We start from the raw sequence: 18567 nt of genomic DNA on the forward strand, positions 1-18567 counted from the left end.
CTTTTGAATTGCTGCTGCTAATTATTCATTCAACTGTAGATGATTCAGTTACTGTCATTACAATGAAGATCACTGCATACTTAGAGTGTTTGTCTTGTGCTGCAAGCTCTGCAAGTGTTATGTGTGTGAGTTTGCCATATTAATATGTATTGGAATCATTTAAAGCAAAAACCGAACAGAGAATCATATCCCATTATCTTTCAGAGCCTTTGCTGTTTTCTGACACCAGTCAGCACTAGGCATTGTGGGAACAAATATACTCTGGCTGTTTGCATTTGGTCTATCTAGTATTATACCCTAACTCAGCAGTTCTGCCAGTGTTCACAATGAATCGATAAAAATATGAAAGATATGTTACTTTCCACTAGGCACTCCCTGCAAAACAAACATTTTTATTAATGGTCCTGTGGAATTTTAGCGGGTCACCCCACTGCTATAATACCACATCACACTGAATTCTTTGTGATGTCTTAGCTTGTGCCCCATAGCTTTAAAAATGCTGCTAATTAATGTTCATCACTTCATGAATCAGGCTATTTTATCTGTAAGCATTTAGTAAAATTTACAGGCTTTAGCTCTTTAATCGTATTCCCTCTGTTCCTCAGCAATCTCATAAAGTTTTTGTACTGGGCCTACTTTGGGTATGATGCAGTATCAGCATTCTTTGGTTTTCCATTGGATCACTGACCAGGCATGTTGCTGTTAATGTTGGTGGAGAATGTGTTAAACATGCTTTGAAATGAGTGTTAAAGCTGTTTTGAAGCTAGTGTTAAATATGTTTGGGCACCTAACCATCCTAGTGTACCTGTACTGAACTGATCTGTGAACAAAACCAGTTTCACTCACTCAGCCCTCATGGTCTACGGAATATTTTTACGAGACTGTTTTGATGGGTGTTGTGCTTTCTTGGATGGTGTACGGTAGCGAATGACAGAAAATACAAGAGAGAGGGAAGGGATGATATGCAAAAAATATCAAGAGCACACAACATTGTTAGCACAGTGTACAGAGACATAAGACAAGACAACCTGGGGACTATTAGTGATATAGCTGCTAGAGTAGAACAGAATAGAGACTTTACTGTCCACACAGTAAGAAATATGAGTTTGGCTTCACTTTGGTACTGTACCAAAACACTGTACATATACTTGGCCTATAAGCACCAGAATTAAAAACACACAAGATACAATATAAGGATTTTGTACACCAACTTTATGGCATTTATGTCCAGAGCGCTGCCTTGACATCAGCTAATCAGATCCCCAAGAGACACTTCCCTATCTTCATCACCCTCCTGTAGCAGCCCAACCAAATCCATGTCATCAGCACACTTGTACACATAAGAGGCTGAATCTTGAATTTGCATATCATTAGTTGAGATTAAAAACTGTATGACAGGATGCATCCCTGTGGTGTGCCTCTGTTCAAAACCAGTAGCTGTGACACAGTGCCATTAATGGAGATTCTCTAATGTCGATCAGAGAGAAAGTTCATTGTATTAAAGGCTCAGCTGAAATCTGTGAATAACTCTGAGGATGTTTTGTGATTGTATTAAGTAACACAAGAGTTGTATCTCCATTGCCTCGACTACTTTTACAAGCGAACTGGGTCAAGGCAGTTGCCAACAGAGGATGTCAGATGTCTGACTATATGAGCAGCTCCATACACTTAAGGCTAGGCCACACTAGATGATTTTATCCTTGATTCTAAGCGTGACTGTTGTTTGGTGACATTATCCTGTAGTATACACAGTTTAAAGACTCCCAACGACTCCAGACCGGAGGCCGACAAGATTTTTTCCCAGAATGATTGCTTTAGTTAGTCCAGTCTGGCCGGACTCGTGTAGTGTGAAGCGGTCCAAGACTTACCAAGACTGAAATCTGACATTGAGAGTTTAGCTCAATGATGAAGAAAGAGAATGCCCAGAAAAGAATTCAGGTTTAACAATAAGTTCTCAATAAGTTGTTGATTTTATTTTGAGGAATAAATCTGATATAAAATTGTATAAAATGGCAATGTGGCTGGATCACATTAAGTGAAAGAAGTCTCATACAATATTCATCAGTGTTATCCTTGTAATAATGTCACTTTGTAATGCAAATGTAAACTGTAGCTTCTCTACCATGAAGCAAGAAACCACAGAACACCTATTTTGTATTTGTACTTGTAGTGAACTGTTCTGGACTAATGGGAAAAGGTTTTTGAATGACAAAATCAGGTAGTGTGCACGCCTTTGCAGGGCTGACAGCCGCCTCACTCCCCAATCATTCATACAAAAACTTGTATGAATGATTAAATTACTAATATTCCATATCAGCAAGTGTTGCCATAAGAACAAGGCAAATGCACAATGTTTCTGAACCACTGACTCCTATTTCCTTTTGTGATTTTGAAAATGTAACACCAGTGGTTTGTAGAGAAAGTGGATCTGGAAAAAGTCATGGAGAGACAGCATTGCACAGGTTTTGAAAACTGTGATATTTCGCATTTCTTTTCTTTCTTTTCACCTTGACTATATTAATATCATTTTTAATAAATGCAATCTACCATAAAGAAAGTAAAAGTACTTAAGGTACTCTTTACTGACCCACAGTTTTGTTGTTAGGTGCACCTTAATTTTTGTACAAGTGACATTGGTTTTTGATATTGATATCCAAGCCTACTTTCAACAAAAAATAAAGTCAAGTTATCTTGCCCTGCAGGTGTTAAACAACACTGAAAACCTTTAAAGAAATCACACTGCATTCATGGTGGCCATAGTTTCAGTATGTAGAATGTATTTGTAAAAACTCTGGCCTTCACCCAGGCTGAAGTGATTCATAATAGCTCGGTGTGAATTAATTCTCAGTCAAATATGTTATGATTCAACTGTTTTCTTTCCATCGTCCCTTCTGTGCCACTTGTTTCATTGAATGACTTCAGGCATTCAATGATTTCAGGTAATCTGGTGCGTTAATGTTGTTTTAGGTTTCTCAGACTGATCCCCTGGGCCATAGACACTCTTGGTTTATCTGTATTTCACATTTTAATGTGAAAGCAATGTAATTTGACTGGTATTATGGTGTGCTGCTAAATTATGTTTGTAATGAAGCTGGTCTTCATTGTTTTAATGGTTTTACAAGTAGCTGACACAATGTAGCTGACAAGTATGAAGATAAATCCAGTACTGACACACTGAATTCTTGGTAATGGTCGCTGGAGAATTGTTGTCAATGTGTTTTTTCCAGGCGAAATGTAAAGGTAACAAGTGAAAACTAGCTTGCCAGTTACATGTTTTCCAGCTGTGAGCATCTTGGCAAATAATGTCATAGCATCAAATCACCATTAATAGCTCACTACTCCAACTTAACAACTAACATTGCTGCTAACATACACTTAGCAAGGCCTACTATGCTAACGCTACATCTTCAACAAAAGAATAAGCCTAGTTAAGTCCAACAAACGATACGTAAAACCTAAATTAAACAATCTAATGTAAAAGGACACAACTTATCTTGCCTGCCAGGGGAACTTGAAATGAATCTTCTACTAGCTAGCTAAACACTTCCACCAGCAATTTGAATTGTAGAAAAATGTGAAATGGAAAAATCAATCTTCCAATTCAACTGCAGTGAAAACTAGCAACAGCTAGGAGGAAACAAGGAAAAACACAATACATTTCAGTCAAACAGTGAGTAGCATACACGGACATACACTGTAAAAAAAAAAAAAAAAAAAACAATCATGGAAAACATGGCATATCACTGCTTTAAATAATTCTTAGATGGGCTGAAGATCCTGAACAAGAATCTCATATGGTCTCCTACAACTAACTGTGGGCGATCACCATCCACACAGTCCACAAACAGCATTGGATTGCTGTGTGAAGTGAGGTGTGTGTGAGTGTGTACCCTTGCCAGGGTGTATGTGTGCTATGTGTGTCCACGTTTGTCATGCTGCCACTGTCCATGCAGATTAAGCCTAAGTGTGTCTAATGTGTAAAACAAAGGTGACATGTGTCCCAGTTAGCATACAGCAGCAGCGTACCATAGATGTAGTGAGATGACATTAACCACTATGGATGCTTAATGGTGAGTCCATGTGTTTTTTGGCTTGTAATTGGGCAGTGTGAACCTAAACGAACCAAATACAAACATTTGAAAAAACAAACTGTTGGTGTGTTTGTGCCCTAATTTAGTTGTACCCACCTCACCTATCATCCACATTGGTCTGTATGGGGTGCAGTTGACAAGGGCGAATACTATGTCCCATACCATGGACTTTTGTCTTCCCACTCTTTTTCTCTTTCCCATCTATCTTGTCTTTCTTCACTGTAAACTATCCAATGGAGCAGTAGTTCTCAACCTGTGGGTTGAGGTACAAATTCATGTTTTTTTTTCTCCATTTTTTGCTTTCTTCTTGTGAAATACTGAATAGTTTTCAGCCTCTAGGCCTTCTCTGATATCAAATGAAACAAGTTGAAAAGGGAAAATGATTCTCTGGTTAGACTGTCTTTGACAGGGGGGTCGCTTTGTTTTAAGGGGTCATAAGCCAAAAAGGTTGAACCACTGCAATAGAGCAGTAGTGCCATTAAAATAACCTTCACATGAACTCAACATCGCATGATGTTGATCTGATATCTAGTGAGTATGACTGACACTTGCTGTCAGTATGTGGTGCAATGGCTTTTTTTAATGGTGGGTTTGACCAAGGCTCTGCTTCTGATTGGTCCACCGACTTCAGTAAGGACTATTGAAACATTAGCACTTTCAACCATACTTGTCTGTTTATTTCTATGTCAAATGAGCAAAAAATTCAGAATAAATGTAATACTCTTCCTAAGATAATATTTTACACAAAACACTAATTTTCACCTAAATTCCACTGAAAATAGTTCCACTTCTGCTTGGTCTACAGATTCGTTTGTTCGTATGCGGTAACTGCAACTTTGCAGTTAAACAATCAGTTATCAATAAATCATAATAATCAGATTATGTTACTGATTGAGTGTAGCATTGAATTATGTTACTGATTGCAGTTTTAAGCAGGTAATCACTAGTAGTTATACTAGCCTCCCCAACCGTGCAACTGTTTTTTTATGCAGAAATATTTGTTCTCCTGATCCCAGAGATGAGGTTCTGCTGTGTAACAGGTATTTAGCATGACTGTCCAATGAAGATATTAAAGGATAGATATTAAAAGTGTCATCTGCCCCCAGTAATTTATGAAAAAATAAACAGTATATTGCTGGATTGCTTTCTCCCATGGTTTGACTTCACAGATTGCCTCATAAGTTTTGGCCTTGACCAGTCTCGGCAAATGATTTATTCAACTGACCTCCAGCCTTCCAAGATAAAACATTTGTGATAACAGGATTATTATAAAGTAGATTTGTTTTTGTGTCTTAACACTCAAGTTAAACTGACTTGTATGTTGAATTATGATGGTTATTCAAGTTGTGAAAGGCTAATGTCAACCTCCAAACAAGACCCTGAATATACTTCACATTTACATGGCAAAATAAATTCTGGCTCAGAGCGTAAAGACACACTGCACAAAATAGAATGACTGTTTGGACATCCGCTTTCTAGATTTCAACAGATCACAAATCCACTTTGTCTTACATTAGAGATTAAAAATGGGTTATAAGAAGGGATTATATGATGTACAATCTTTACATATCAGTCTGAAAACAACAAAACACATTGTACACTCGACCAACTCAACATATTTGGGATGAACTATGATTGTCTCAGCTGTCACAATATGAAACACAAAGCCATATAAAGAAATTACTTTTTTTTTTTACATAGTTGCAGTTGGTGAACTGTAAATAAATTAAATGTTATATATATATATATACTGTGTAAGTTTTATATATTACCTGAAAGACATCATATAAGATATAAGAAACCCTGTGAGGAAATTTGGTTGTTTCAGCAGCAAATAGTAAAAGGATAGAGAAAAGAAAAATAGAATAAGAATAAAGCAAATCGGGTTTATATAAACATACGTACTTGAAAATGTATGAATGATAAGTCTGAAGTGCTGTGGCATGTCTGAGGGTGGGCAAAATAACAGCAGAACATACTGAGACAAAGAAAAAATGAATGAAAATAAGTATAGTATGGAAATATACCCAACAAAATAAATATATACAGTATGAAATAAGTGAAAAATTACAATAATATCAATATATACAATATACGAATGAAAAGAAGATGGGAATATAAAGAAAGTAATTATGTGAATTTATAGCTTATACAGGATGTGCAAAATGTGCATTGTATTCACATCAGCAGGTCAACAGAAGGTCATACATATTATACATTCAATTTACAGATGTAGGTAACATGTACAGAACGTGCAGTTTTGGATTATGTGCTATTACTAGCTATTCACCTTATGAAAAATTCCAATTATAGGATCCATTTGTGCAGAAAATGTGACGATGTGCAAAAGTGCATGTGCATTACTGTTCTCATTAAAAGCATCAATATCTGAGCACATTTGTGGCTGGAGGTAGCATATGTACATAAAAAAGTGTCCAGAAATATGTACCGATTCACATGAATGTACAATGGGGTTCACGATTCAATACAACCACTATACAATGTAATAAATAAAAGTTCAATGACAGCAAAGTATGACAGTGCAGAATTAGTTTTATTTCTGAGCCACAGATCTTTCTAGCAATGGCACTGGCTTGGTAGAACGAACAAAAACTCCCCATGCAATGGGAGTTTTTGTTCTAAAACAAAGTTCGAGCCAGAAAGTGAGTTGTGAAAGACAGATTTCTTGGCACCTGGCTAAGTAATTGTTGAGTCATTTGCATTGCACAACAGCCCTATCAACCCTCGCAGATATACTTTTTGCCCCTTTAAAAATGTAAATGGTTTGCGGTCTGGTGAACTGAAATGATGCAGTGTTTTGGTCCCACACCACTTGCGCTGTTGCAGTTTGCAACACTGAGGGCATTATAACAGTATTTTGCTTGCGAACGTTGCACTTCAAATAACTTTTGAAAATCTAAAAATGTGACTATTCTCTCGTTTACTTCAGTTTGAAACAATCGGATTCCAAAACCTGATGTTTAAATTATGCGCTCCAACCGCACACCGGCGCGCCGCTCTCCAAAATGTAACCGAGCCGGAGGGAATGTAAGTTTGATGAATCACTCTGATTGGCGAGTTGAGAGTTTGACGTGCCGTTGAACCAATGCATTGTGATCCGTGAGATGTGAGAGCGCACATGAAAGTGTTGACTCTCCGGAGTTGTCAGAGCCATCAGGGTCCCTGCCGTGCCACAGTGCTGCTGGCAGACAATAGTAATGGTATGGAGGCTGCTGATCCAGGGAGAGTGTCGAAATCCAACGCCTCGTCTCCTCCCCACCTTCATCTCGCAGCACACCTAATGACACGTCAAAGATCTTGGAAATCATCTCCAAAGTTTCACCAAACAGTTTCTGGGGAGAGTTTCTGTAATTGTTCAACTTTTAGACTGAACGTTGAAAGTGTGTTTTCAGTCACACCGTGTGGAAAAATCAAAAGCTTTCATGAATCCTCTTTTTCTTTTTTCTTTTTTCTCCTTTCACGTCTGTTCCACAAAATAATGTTTTGGGCTGTCAAGTGCGTTTAGAATAGACTCTACAGCAAATAAACACTCAAATCTCTGAAGCTTGGTGGAGCTGGTTCAATCTTTCCAGTTTTTGCCTGTGTGTATCTGCATGGATGGCAACATTGAACAGATTTATGTTCCTCTGGATTTCATTTGTGGAATGGAAGGAAATCAGGGGAAAGTACAACCTGACCACCGCTCTCCCTCTGTAATTTGCTTGTGTGCTGAGGCAGAAGGGAGTGGTTTTGATGGCTCTGAGTGCCGGGATTCACAACGCTCCGTCTCAGCACTAAGGCCCTGATGGTGAATCAGTGGAGTTGCGAAGACTGGGCAGGCCTTTTCGTTCCAGGTGCATGGTTTTCAGTAATAACCTGGGAACAACAGGACAGTGAGAACAACATGTAATTTCCCACCCTTGGAATAGTATTATGGAGAAAGGAGACCTGTTGAAGTTGAAGTTTTGTAGCGGGCAAAACCTGGGGCTATATTTACGCTGTGACCTATATATCTTTTGAAAGGATGGTGTTGTGCCAAAATGTGTATCCCCTAAAAATGCCAACTAGAGTAATGTATAGCCTGACTACTTGTAGAATCAACTGACGCTTGCAGTTTGAGATAAACACACAAACAAGTGTGATCTCCATTCATTATGCAGCAACAAGGTAGGCTACGTTCAGTCTTTGTAATGAACATCTCTAAAATGTTGTCTTACCATTTGAAAAGCAAACGACAGGAGAACAATCCGCAAAAATTTTAATGATTTTGTTTTCTTCCTTGTCGTGAAATGGAGGGACACCATCAGGGGGACCACAATTCGTGAGGGAAATAAATTTTGGTGCAACACCAGACCTACATCAATACAATCAAAATGCTGTGTTTGATGACAAGCATTTTGAACTCCCCGAGACTTAGAGGTATTTGGTATTGAAATAAGAAGAGTATTGCCAGTAGTGTAGTGTAAGACAGCGGTCCTCAATGTGGGGTCCAGGGACCACCAGGGGTCCTTGAGGGTTCCAGGGGGTCCCCAGCAAATTGATGAATTGTTAAACTTCAGCATGATTTCATTTACAAGAAGTTAACACAATTAGAGAATGTAGAAGAATGACTGTTTTGATCATAGTTTCACTGTTATCTCTCTACCTACGATACAGACATGGGATTCTGGACAAAATCATATTGAACGATAAAAAATATTCTCAGATTTGGGTTCAAGAGACAAAATCTCATCAAATAGGGGTCCGCGGCCCTAATGTGGACTAAATTAGGGGTCCTTGATATGAAAAAGGTTGAGAATCACTGGTGTAAGAGAAGTGGTATACAAAGCCATTCAAGGCTTACACTGAATAGTTAATTGTCCAAGCTCTGCTTTGGATGGGCCTCAGCCCACCAGCACACCTAGGGCAGAGTTGGAAGTGCTGCTGGTGTTCTAATTAATGTGTGGCTCAGGCTGATGTAGACAAATGGCAGGAAAATTATGCCTGAGCCTGGTGCCTTTTGTTACCGTATGTGAGCTGCATTTGTGAGAGGCATGGACTCAAAGATATTACTCAGATTGAATGTGACTAATTAGGAAAGCAGTTTTGATATGCACCATAATCTTGCAATGCGTGCACACACACACACACACACACAGAGGTTAGAGTGTCAGTCTGTGTTGCGGAATATGATTACTCACATAGCCTTTGCCCCAGAGTGGCTTTCAGTCACTTAGTCATTTCGGTTAATGGGTTTTAGCGCAGTCTTCATCATGCGTGCTCTGCCTCCTGTCCTGTAATGCTTTAAAGATTTGGGGATGCTGTTTCATCCTCTTGGCCCAAGAGCTTCCCTCCTGAGCAGCCAGTTGCTGATGAGCCTTGGGGACTGTCTGGATTCTCCTGTGGTGCTTTGGGACCAGTAGGCTTAAACAATGACCTTTAAGCTCCCTTTGTTGCAGCCTTGGCATTAGTCAGTGATGTTGATATGCAGCATTTCAAGTGATTGATGTGTATCAGATACTTAACTTTGTTAAGATACATCAAAGCAACACAGGGAATGGAGCTTCTTACCTTGCAATGTTCTAACCCTGACACTAATCTGCAAGATTAGTCTCCATCTTTGTTGCTCAGCGCTCGTTGCTGTGGTGTTTCTGCACTGCACTTCCCAGAGATCACCTGTCAATCAAACAGTGTGTCCAGTACAGTGACGTCTTTTCCTTGGATTTTCTGTTGATGCAGTTTGAGTTTCTGTAGGTGTCGCTCTTTTATTTGTCTGTTCAGCCATGGTGGCTATCACTGCTCATGCTAACTACCCAGTTCTTCTTCTGTTTATTACAAACAAACTGGAAATGTAAAACGCATCACTTCCTGTGAACCAGAGGATTTTTCTCAGGAAAGAGCTACCAGACACCGGGTGTTTAGAACAGCAAATTTAAAAGCTTTCATGAAGTTGGTATAGGTTGAATTGCAGATTATTACTTCAAGCTTCATAGGAGCTCCACAGTACCACTACCTTTAACACCAGTTCTCTTGACTCCTCCTAGGTGTCACCCTATGATTGCGTGAGGTCTTAGCCAATCAGCAGCAGCATCAGGACCAGAGCAGAGAGCGCCAACAGCCAGATCATGGACCATACTTTCAGATGGGTGTCGCCCCTCACCGTGGGAGCCCTTCATCTCCTGCTGCTGGCCAGACTGGTGCTGCCGTCCTACACAGAAAGTGAGTATCACTATCGTCCCTCCACACGAGGGAACGTCGCTGTGCAATTTTCTACACAGCTCTGAAATCCCCACTGGCACTAATCTACCTGTTTGAATATGTACAAGCAGGTAAGATCCATTTAGTTTCACACAATCTGCAGAGGCAGCTTTCCAGTCTGATGTCTGATCCAAGTTTGAATGTGACTTTGTTACCGAAACCCAGTGCTGCTGTCAGATGAAAAGCTTTTCATTACCACATTTATTTTGAGACATTAGTGTAATTACGGTAAACAAACAAGACCATCGCCGAGACGATTGGCAGCCTCTACCGGCTTCTACGCTGCATATTACACATGCAGCGTGTTCTGTGAATTTAACGGCACAGGGCTCATGTGTGAAAAGGAGCCGGTGTCGAAATGCCGGTAAATAAGTTCCACCAATTTCACTGCTCAAGACGTCGTAACGTTACTGGTAAAGTTCCGTATCGACCGTATGTGTGAATAATGCTGTAACGTTAACGGTATAAGCATGCACAACGTTAGGACGCTCTGTTGTGGAACTGTAGGAGGGAAATACAAACCAGTATACAACAGGCTGTAGCTTTACTATTTTGACGAAAATGTGGAATTGGACAGACGTGGAAATAAGAGAGATCCTGGAGTCCGGGCGGACGAACAGATTAGCCCGCTGTGTTTTCAAACTGCAGTGACTCCGGCAGTTACACATAATTTCTTGGAAATGACAACAGTGGAATTTAACGCTATTGCCAGTGTTGTGTGAATGGCAGCATTACGTTAAAAAAACAGAAAGACATGTCTTGTGTGAACAACAGAAACTGTTACCTTTACCGGAAAAATTAAAACAGCAATTTTACGGGTTTCATGTGTGAAAGGGACTCAGGTTAGATTTGGCAGGAAATCTGCTGTATTGCTTTACAGCACAAAACAGTAAGGGGGCGACCTTCCAACACAAAAGGAGCTGAAGAGTTTCTGGCAACAGCAGATGGTGGAAGGAGTGAAAGGCAGATGGAAAAACAGGAGGGGGACAGGACGCAATGGGGTTTATGGGAAATGTGGTCATAATTTGGAGAAACACTAGCATTACAATACCACTGATGTTAGATAGAGGCTACCAATCGTCTCCATCATGCTCTCATTTGTTTACAGTACGGTATGACAATTAGTTTGACAATGATGTATTGATGTTTAAAAATGATACACATCGCACTTTTAAAGTTATGAATTCAGTAGGCCTATAAAATGGGTTTCACAAAGTCTAAGGTTATAAAACCTAAACTGGAATTCTGAGGTTTGACAAGTATTGGTGCAAAAGTTCACATTTTTATCTCAAAGCTATACACAGCATTCCTGGGCTTCTCATTGGTCATGATTGTTCAACAAACTTCTTCTTGGTGTTAATCTTAGCCTGGTTAAGTGTGAATGCCAGTAGCTGCACAGGAGTCCCACTCACACAGAAAGCTTCTCACAACACTGTTGTTTCACTGTATTGTCACCCAACCTTCCCATTGTAATGTTACACAATGCAAATTACCTTGGGAGTTTAATTCACATTATTCAACTAGGATGTTTTTAACAGCATGGTACAGCAGCATTGAAGTGAATTGGCTCCAAACACTGTTCCTTTGTCATGCAATGTGCTCTATGTATTGCCTTAAGTCAAGGCACCACAGGTGTAAATGGTGATTTGATTGGTTGCTTTTGAGATATTATAATATTTTGCTGTTTATGTAACTAATCATCAAATACAACTATAAAAAGTAGATTTCTACATGTTTATACATTTTTATAAAAAGCAGAAAATCTGAGATTATATACTGTATATAGGCCTGTGTATACTGTGTATATCATATACATGTACATACATACATACCATATACAGATTTGTAAAGAATTTGTCCAAAAAAAGGAACATGTATGACTTTATCCACTGGGACAAAGTGTTCTGACATTTTGTACAGTTTTTATTAAATATTAGCTCATTTGAATATTTAAGATAAATCCAAGTCATAATGCAAAAAGTGTTTGTATGTGTGTCCATATTCAACATGTCAAATTTCATTCTGGTAGGATGAAAGGATTGTTTTTTCCCTATTTGCCTGTGATGCCTAAGACTTTTTCATTCCTTCAGGGGTTTTGAGGCTCGGCGTACCTTTTGAATGACAGCTGCTTCCCTCTGTTAACACTAGTGTCAAATCACACCTACTCAGACCCACTTGTTACTATAGATTTGCATCAGAAGCGTTTGAATATTGCTCACAGGATAAAGATAGCCTAAAATATAAAATAAAAGCAACATACAGTATAAAATAGATTATAGATTATATGGTAACACCAGGGCTTGAATTTAGCTCCAGCCACCAGCCAAATGCTGATCAATTTTGACTTTGCTTCCACTGAGTCTTTTGTATTTACTGCTATACTTTTGTATTAAGCTAATTAACTGCTGCTAAGACGTCTGCTGGAGAAATTACCCTATCAGTCAAAGTTATGCTCATACCCTGCGTAGAGTAACATGCAAATGAGTTGAACACCAACAAGGATAACAACATGCAACTCCCATTATGAGTATTGATTCAGACAGATGGGGGTCATGACTGGGTTTGGAGACTAACAAATTAGCCGAACGCACGGACCAGACACCGGCTAATGCAATGATGTTGTTTTGGTACTCCCATGAGAGTCCCATAGAAGCAAGTCAGCTATGTGTAATGAGCGCGACGTCAAAATTGGGACGGGCGGGGAGAGGTCGAATATTAAGAAAATGGGATTCCATATTAGTCTGGTGGTGGGCGGGGAGGCAGATGAGTCGGACGTTTCGTACGGTTGATAGCGTCCGTGCAGACCGGCGGCTTTATAAGAGCTGATTGCCTTTCAGGAGGAAAAGGAAAAGGCCTAAAAAGAGCTGGGTGTTGCCAAAAAACAGTGAGGCCTGGTGGTTAAGTTTTCTTTCACTTACCACTACATCGCCATTATCTTCATGTACCACTATCGTATAGGGCAGCATGTAACAACGCATTATGTAATAACAACGCATTATGTAATAACACGACAAAACGTAATAGATTTTCACTTCATTATGTAATAACACCCTCATTCTGTAATAATCTGCCGCATTTTGTAATACACAGCCTGAACGCAATATGTAATAATAAACCCTAACCCTAACCCTTCATGAACAGTGTGATTTTGAGTCCTGATCAATCAATCAATCAAGTTTTTATTTGTCACGTGTAATCATTCAGGTACAATCACAGTGAAATGTAATCCCGTCAGTTCTGATTCAAAAGTTTCGAGGGTTAGGCTACTTTTAAGATGGACAGGGAGTCTGTTTCAGAGATGCGCAGCATAGTGACTAAAGGTTGTTTCACTAAGTTCAGCCCTGGCACTGGGCACTACTAGCAGCCCACTCCCACTTGACCTGAGAGGCCTGGCAGGAGTGTACTCCTTAAACATGTCTGTAATGTATTTGGTCCCACTCCATGTATTGATTTATAAACAAGCAGCATTGCCTTATATTCAATTCTGTGGCTGACAGGAAGCCAGTGTAGTGACTTAAGAATCGGGGTGATGTGGTCTGACCTTTTGGTCCCTGTAAGAACTCTAGCAGCTGCATTTTGAATAAGCTGAAGCTTTTGATGGTCTTTTTGGGGAGCTCTGTCAAAAGACCGTTGCAGTAGTCTGCTAGAAATAAAAGCGTGAATGAGTTTTTCCAGGTTGGCTTTTGACATGAGGTCCCTGAGTTTGGCTGTATTTGTACAATGATAAAAAGCTGATCTTGTTACTGCTTTTATGTGGATATTTAGACTAAGATCAGAGTCAACTATAACGCCAGTCTAATTTAATATTTGGGAAGTTTAATTTAGCTTAATTGTTAAAAATATAACATGTACAGATGAAGACATCCATTTTCGTTGGTTATTACATAATGCACTGTATTATTACATTTTCATCATAAAAAAAGTGCAACTCCCACATTTTGTAATAACCACCGCAATATGTAATAATTTATTACAAAATGCGGGGAAATGTATTAAATATTGCGTTCAGGCTGTGTATTACAAAATGCGGCAGATTATTACAAAATGCGGGTGTTATTACATAATGAAGTGAAAATGTATTACATTTTGTCGTGTTATTACATAATGCGGTGTTACACAGCAGACTGCTTAGTCGACCAAAAAGTGTTGGTTCAATCCAGTAGTGATACTGACCAGCTATATTGGTGGTATGAAAGGTTAATTTGTGTGTTATTTTGACTGGGGGCTGCATTGCATTCTGGTCTATTGAGGCTACTGTCGGTGGGGAAATTTGTATCTCTGCCTCTTCTACAATGGATTTTTCAAAGCCCTCGTTCTTTGATTCTGAAGGACTGACGCCAAAACCTGACGTTTAGATTTTTATAGCTGGAAAATGTTCTTCTATCTGTAATCACTGTGTAATGAGTTCTCATCGGCTTCATTTTGTCTAGTCCTACTGTAGACTACTATATTCGTCATTTTTCCTATCAATAGCAAAGTTTTTGAAGTGTGCTATGGCGATTTGAGAACGATGTTCCTCAGCGTTGGGAAAGGTTTTCAGTATGTAGGCCACAGGCAGGACTATCCCTCTAAGCCACGGAGGAAGCCCTTGGAGGGCAATGTTACTGATCAACAAGTTCATTATCGTCTCTAGCCTGCTTTATGGCTGCAATAAACACATTGTGTAATTTCCCACTGTAATTTGCCAGATAGGAAAGTCAAATTCATCAGGGGGCTGCGTAAGCAATTATCTTTCACCACGAACACTCCTCAAACGCTGGAATATTTTTCTCAAGCATCAGTGAAAATGGCCTCTTTCTACATAGCTCTGGAGTGTAAAAAGCATGAACAGACAGAATGATATTATGCCTGCATGTGAAACACCAAGTGTCCCCTGGGAGCTTGAGCCTTATTAGAGGGAGTGCTTTACAGTCGCCACCTCTCTGGATGTCATTCGCACTTCACAATGCTTTGGAAAAGCATACTGGACCACGTGCAGAGTGTGGTTTACAGTATCTTGAGTTTTGCCTCTTGGTGGGAAATACTGCTTTGATTTCCCAAGGCATATAAAACCATTCCACCTTTGGCATCTGATTATGAGCCATATTGACAGAACTTTCAGACCGTACTGCAATGAGACATCTGTATCTCTTAAATTGTCATGTTCACAGACCACTACTGTAGGTAGTTGATTCTAGTGAACTGATCAATGGAAAAAGGAAATCCTAGCCCCAGTTACATCAATGTCATTTTCATGCTTTTGTGCAAGCTTTTGTAACCTATGATTCTTAAGTGAATTCAGTTATCCTTATCTTCAGATATCAGATCAGATATCTTATCTTGTAAATACCATTGTGATGACAGAACAAATAATATTTCCTCTGTCTGTTTTGTGTTTCCCTTTTATTGATAGAAAACCTGTCAAGTAATATCAAGAACCACACATCATGTTATGTCACCTTCAACTCCTGCAATAAATTGTTAAACGCATTCATCCTCCACATGTACTGCTTGAGCCTGGCCAGCACACCTATTGTGTTAGTCCTCCTGGAATCAGTAGTCTCCCACTATTTCAGTCGTACTGAACTCAAAGGTTTTGATAATGGCAGTTTTTATTATTTCAGTCCATATACTAGGTAGAAAACACAAAATGCTATAAATTACAAATTTCAGCCACGACTCAATGCCTCTCTCTCCCCACCTCTTTTGACCATGCAGACCCGCCGCTGCGACAGTAGCCTATTCTACCATATTTCCTTGTTATTGTTTTCTCTTCTATTTAATATTACCAATATCTGTGGGAGATATTGGAGCCTACAAAAAGTCCTACTTGTAATTCCCACTTGTAGGCTGACGTGAACAGTTTTTCCCAGTCGGCAGTTCGTATTTACGGTAAATCTCGTATGACGTGAACACTGCATAAACTAAACTAAAGATAACTCTGGATACTGTTGTTGAAATGCATTTAGCAATACACAGGTTGTGGTGACTCTAGAGGACATCAGGCTCTGCTGTTATAAACCTACAGGACCTTCAGACAGGCAGCAGCAGCTAGCTAATCTAAATGCTACAGGCTTGAGTGGCACATTATCAAGTGGGCACCATCCTTCACCTATGTTTGGTTGAATTAGGACCGCGAAGCAGTAAGTTCTGGCATCCCCGAACCAAATTAAATTCACTTGGTCATTTGATGAGACTTTTACCAATCACTGTTCATTTAGGGGAGGAAATTTGTACATAGAAAAATGGATCAAGATCATCCAAAGTTTCAGATTCAGATTCAGATGTATTGTACTTACTGTATGTGCATACAAGGAATTTAACTTGGTAAGTTGGTGCAGTGCAAATTGCAGACAGACAAAACTAAACAATAAAAAATAAGTGGCAACCAGTGCATTATTCAGACACAAAGCAATAGACAATAAGCATTCAAACAATACAAGTTAGCATTTAAAGATCGAAAATAGTACTATAAAATACTACTGGATCTTTAAAGAAGGTTCTCCAACAGGTCATTATGTTTTTTTACTGTAGCCACAGTCGCTCACTATTAGGGACTTCACACCTTCAACACCGAAATTGTACGTTCTCAACAGGTGTTTTGCTACCCAGCCCTGGGCCCATTTTATGGATAGTACACTGTTACCTTTTTTTCTCCTACTCAGGCTTGTAAGAAGTCTTTGTGCGCGCAAGTCCCCAGGGTCACATACACATCATGATTTGCAAAATAGAATCTGTTTATTCCCCGTTTCTTTGCCTTCCTCCTTCCAACTTTCAAGCACTGTGTGGGTACCGCTCCCATGGTTGCGTGGGAGGCAATTTTGAGGGTCATGAACAAGGAGCAGCAGAGAACAATGTATTATTTATAAGAACAAACACAAGTGGTAGCAGTGTCTTTGCATCCAGGCTCTCCAAATGGAAGTTTAGATTATTGAATTTCTCACAGGCTTGGCCGCCTGGTTTTGGGTATGTCATTATGGAGGAGGACGCAGAGGTAAAGATGTCCATATAGTAAATACTCTGTTCAGCCAGACGCTCGGCGAGGGCTTTGTATGAAAGAGGTATTACTTAAATGTTCATTACACTTCCCCAGTGCTCCTCCACACAGACTAATCAGTCTGCTTGTGTGGGCTCAGATGCATATATATAATTATCAATGAGCATGCTGAGTTAGCTGAGACTAGCTGTTAGGAACTGAAATCCACCCTCAGATACTCTTTCACTGTTCTATATCATCAATCTGTGATGTTCAGTGCATTCCAGGAATTATTTTGTGATAAAGTGTTGTAATTTTTTTCCAGTTCTCAGAGGATTACTATTGGATTTGCAATGTCTGTGTTGGCAGTTGATAAGACTGTAAATTGATTGGTTCATTGGAATGTAAAGCTTCATCTTGATTCAGCCGAGCTCTTCCTGATGGAGTTGTTTTGACGTATAGATTAAAACCCCAAAGTTTGCGGTATGGCATTTATTTATTTTTTTTAATTCATTGAATAATTTATTCACACTCGCAGAATGATTGACTGCACTGTTACATTACAATTAGGAATGACAGCAGATGTCAGCTAAACACGAGTTTGTAAACACCTCATTGAAATGGACCTGCAACTGAATTTCAGTGGGTTATGAAATTTGCAAAAGGTCCTTGGGTTTTCTGGATAGTACATTTGCATTTCAGTCAGAATGACTGCTTTTCTCAAAATGAAAAGCATTATTTTAATATGCTGAAAGCATTCATGGCATCAATGTGCATACTAGTGCGTTAGCGTGTATTTGTGTTGTGCATGTATGTGTGTGTGTATGAGTGTGTGTGTGTGTGTGTGTGTACTTGTGTGTTCACATGTGTACTGTAAGTAAGTGTGTGTGTATTTGATTGTTCCTGAATGTAGGTATGCGCAACTCTGTTTGTGCACTAATACATAATAATCTGTTGATGTTGCCATGTTAATTACATTTTCATATTCTCAAACCAACAAAGCGTGGATCTAATGTGCCAGGGACAAACAGATGCCTTCAGGGCCTCTGTCAGCAGTCAGCAGGTACAAACTATCACCCAGTCTACACCAGCAGAGACAATAGCTGACAGTGATCCCATCTCTACATGGTCTCCATCTGAAAAATATCCCATGGGTATGATATGGGTGATGCCCCACATCACCCGTATCAGTGATGTATTTCAGTTTCTGCTTGTGCATGTTTGAGCTGTTCCTATTCAGACTTGGACTATTCCATGTTTGCACTGAGGATTTTAGGCGTGCCT

The 18567-nt window shown here is 39.5% G+C and overlaps 1 protein-coding gene across 5 annotated transcripts in view; it reads left to right on the top strand.

Moving 5' to 3' along the window:
- The window catches only part of ptprfa (protein tyrosine phosphatase receptor type Fa), a 219438-nt gene that overhangs the window by 13937 nt on the left and 186934 nt on the right, over window positions 1-18567 (top strand). For all 5 annotated transcript variants that reach the window (XM_078285727.1, XM_071903191.2, XM_078285729.1 and 2 more), the window contains exon 2: window positions 10115-10289. In XM_078285727.1, coding sequence (XP_078141853.1) covers window positions 10196-10289 — 94 coding nt within the window. In that variant the 5' untranslated portion in view covers window positions 10115-10195. The remainder of the gene's footprint in view (window positions 1-10114; window positions 10290-18567) is intronic.

Source organism: Centroberyx gerrardi, chromosome 9, assembly GCF_048128805.1.
Source record: "Centroberyx gerrardi isolate f3 chromosome 9, fCenGer3.hap1.cur.20231027, whole genome shotgun sequence".
Classification (NCBI taxonomy): domain Eukaryota; kingdom Metazoa; phylum Chordata; class Actinopteri; order Beryciformes; family Berycidae; genus Centroberyx; species Centroberyx gerrardi.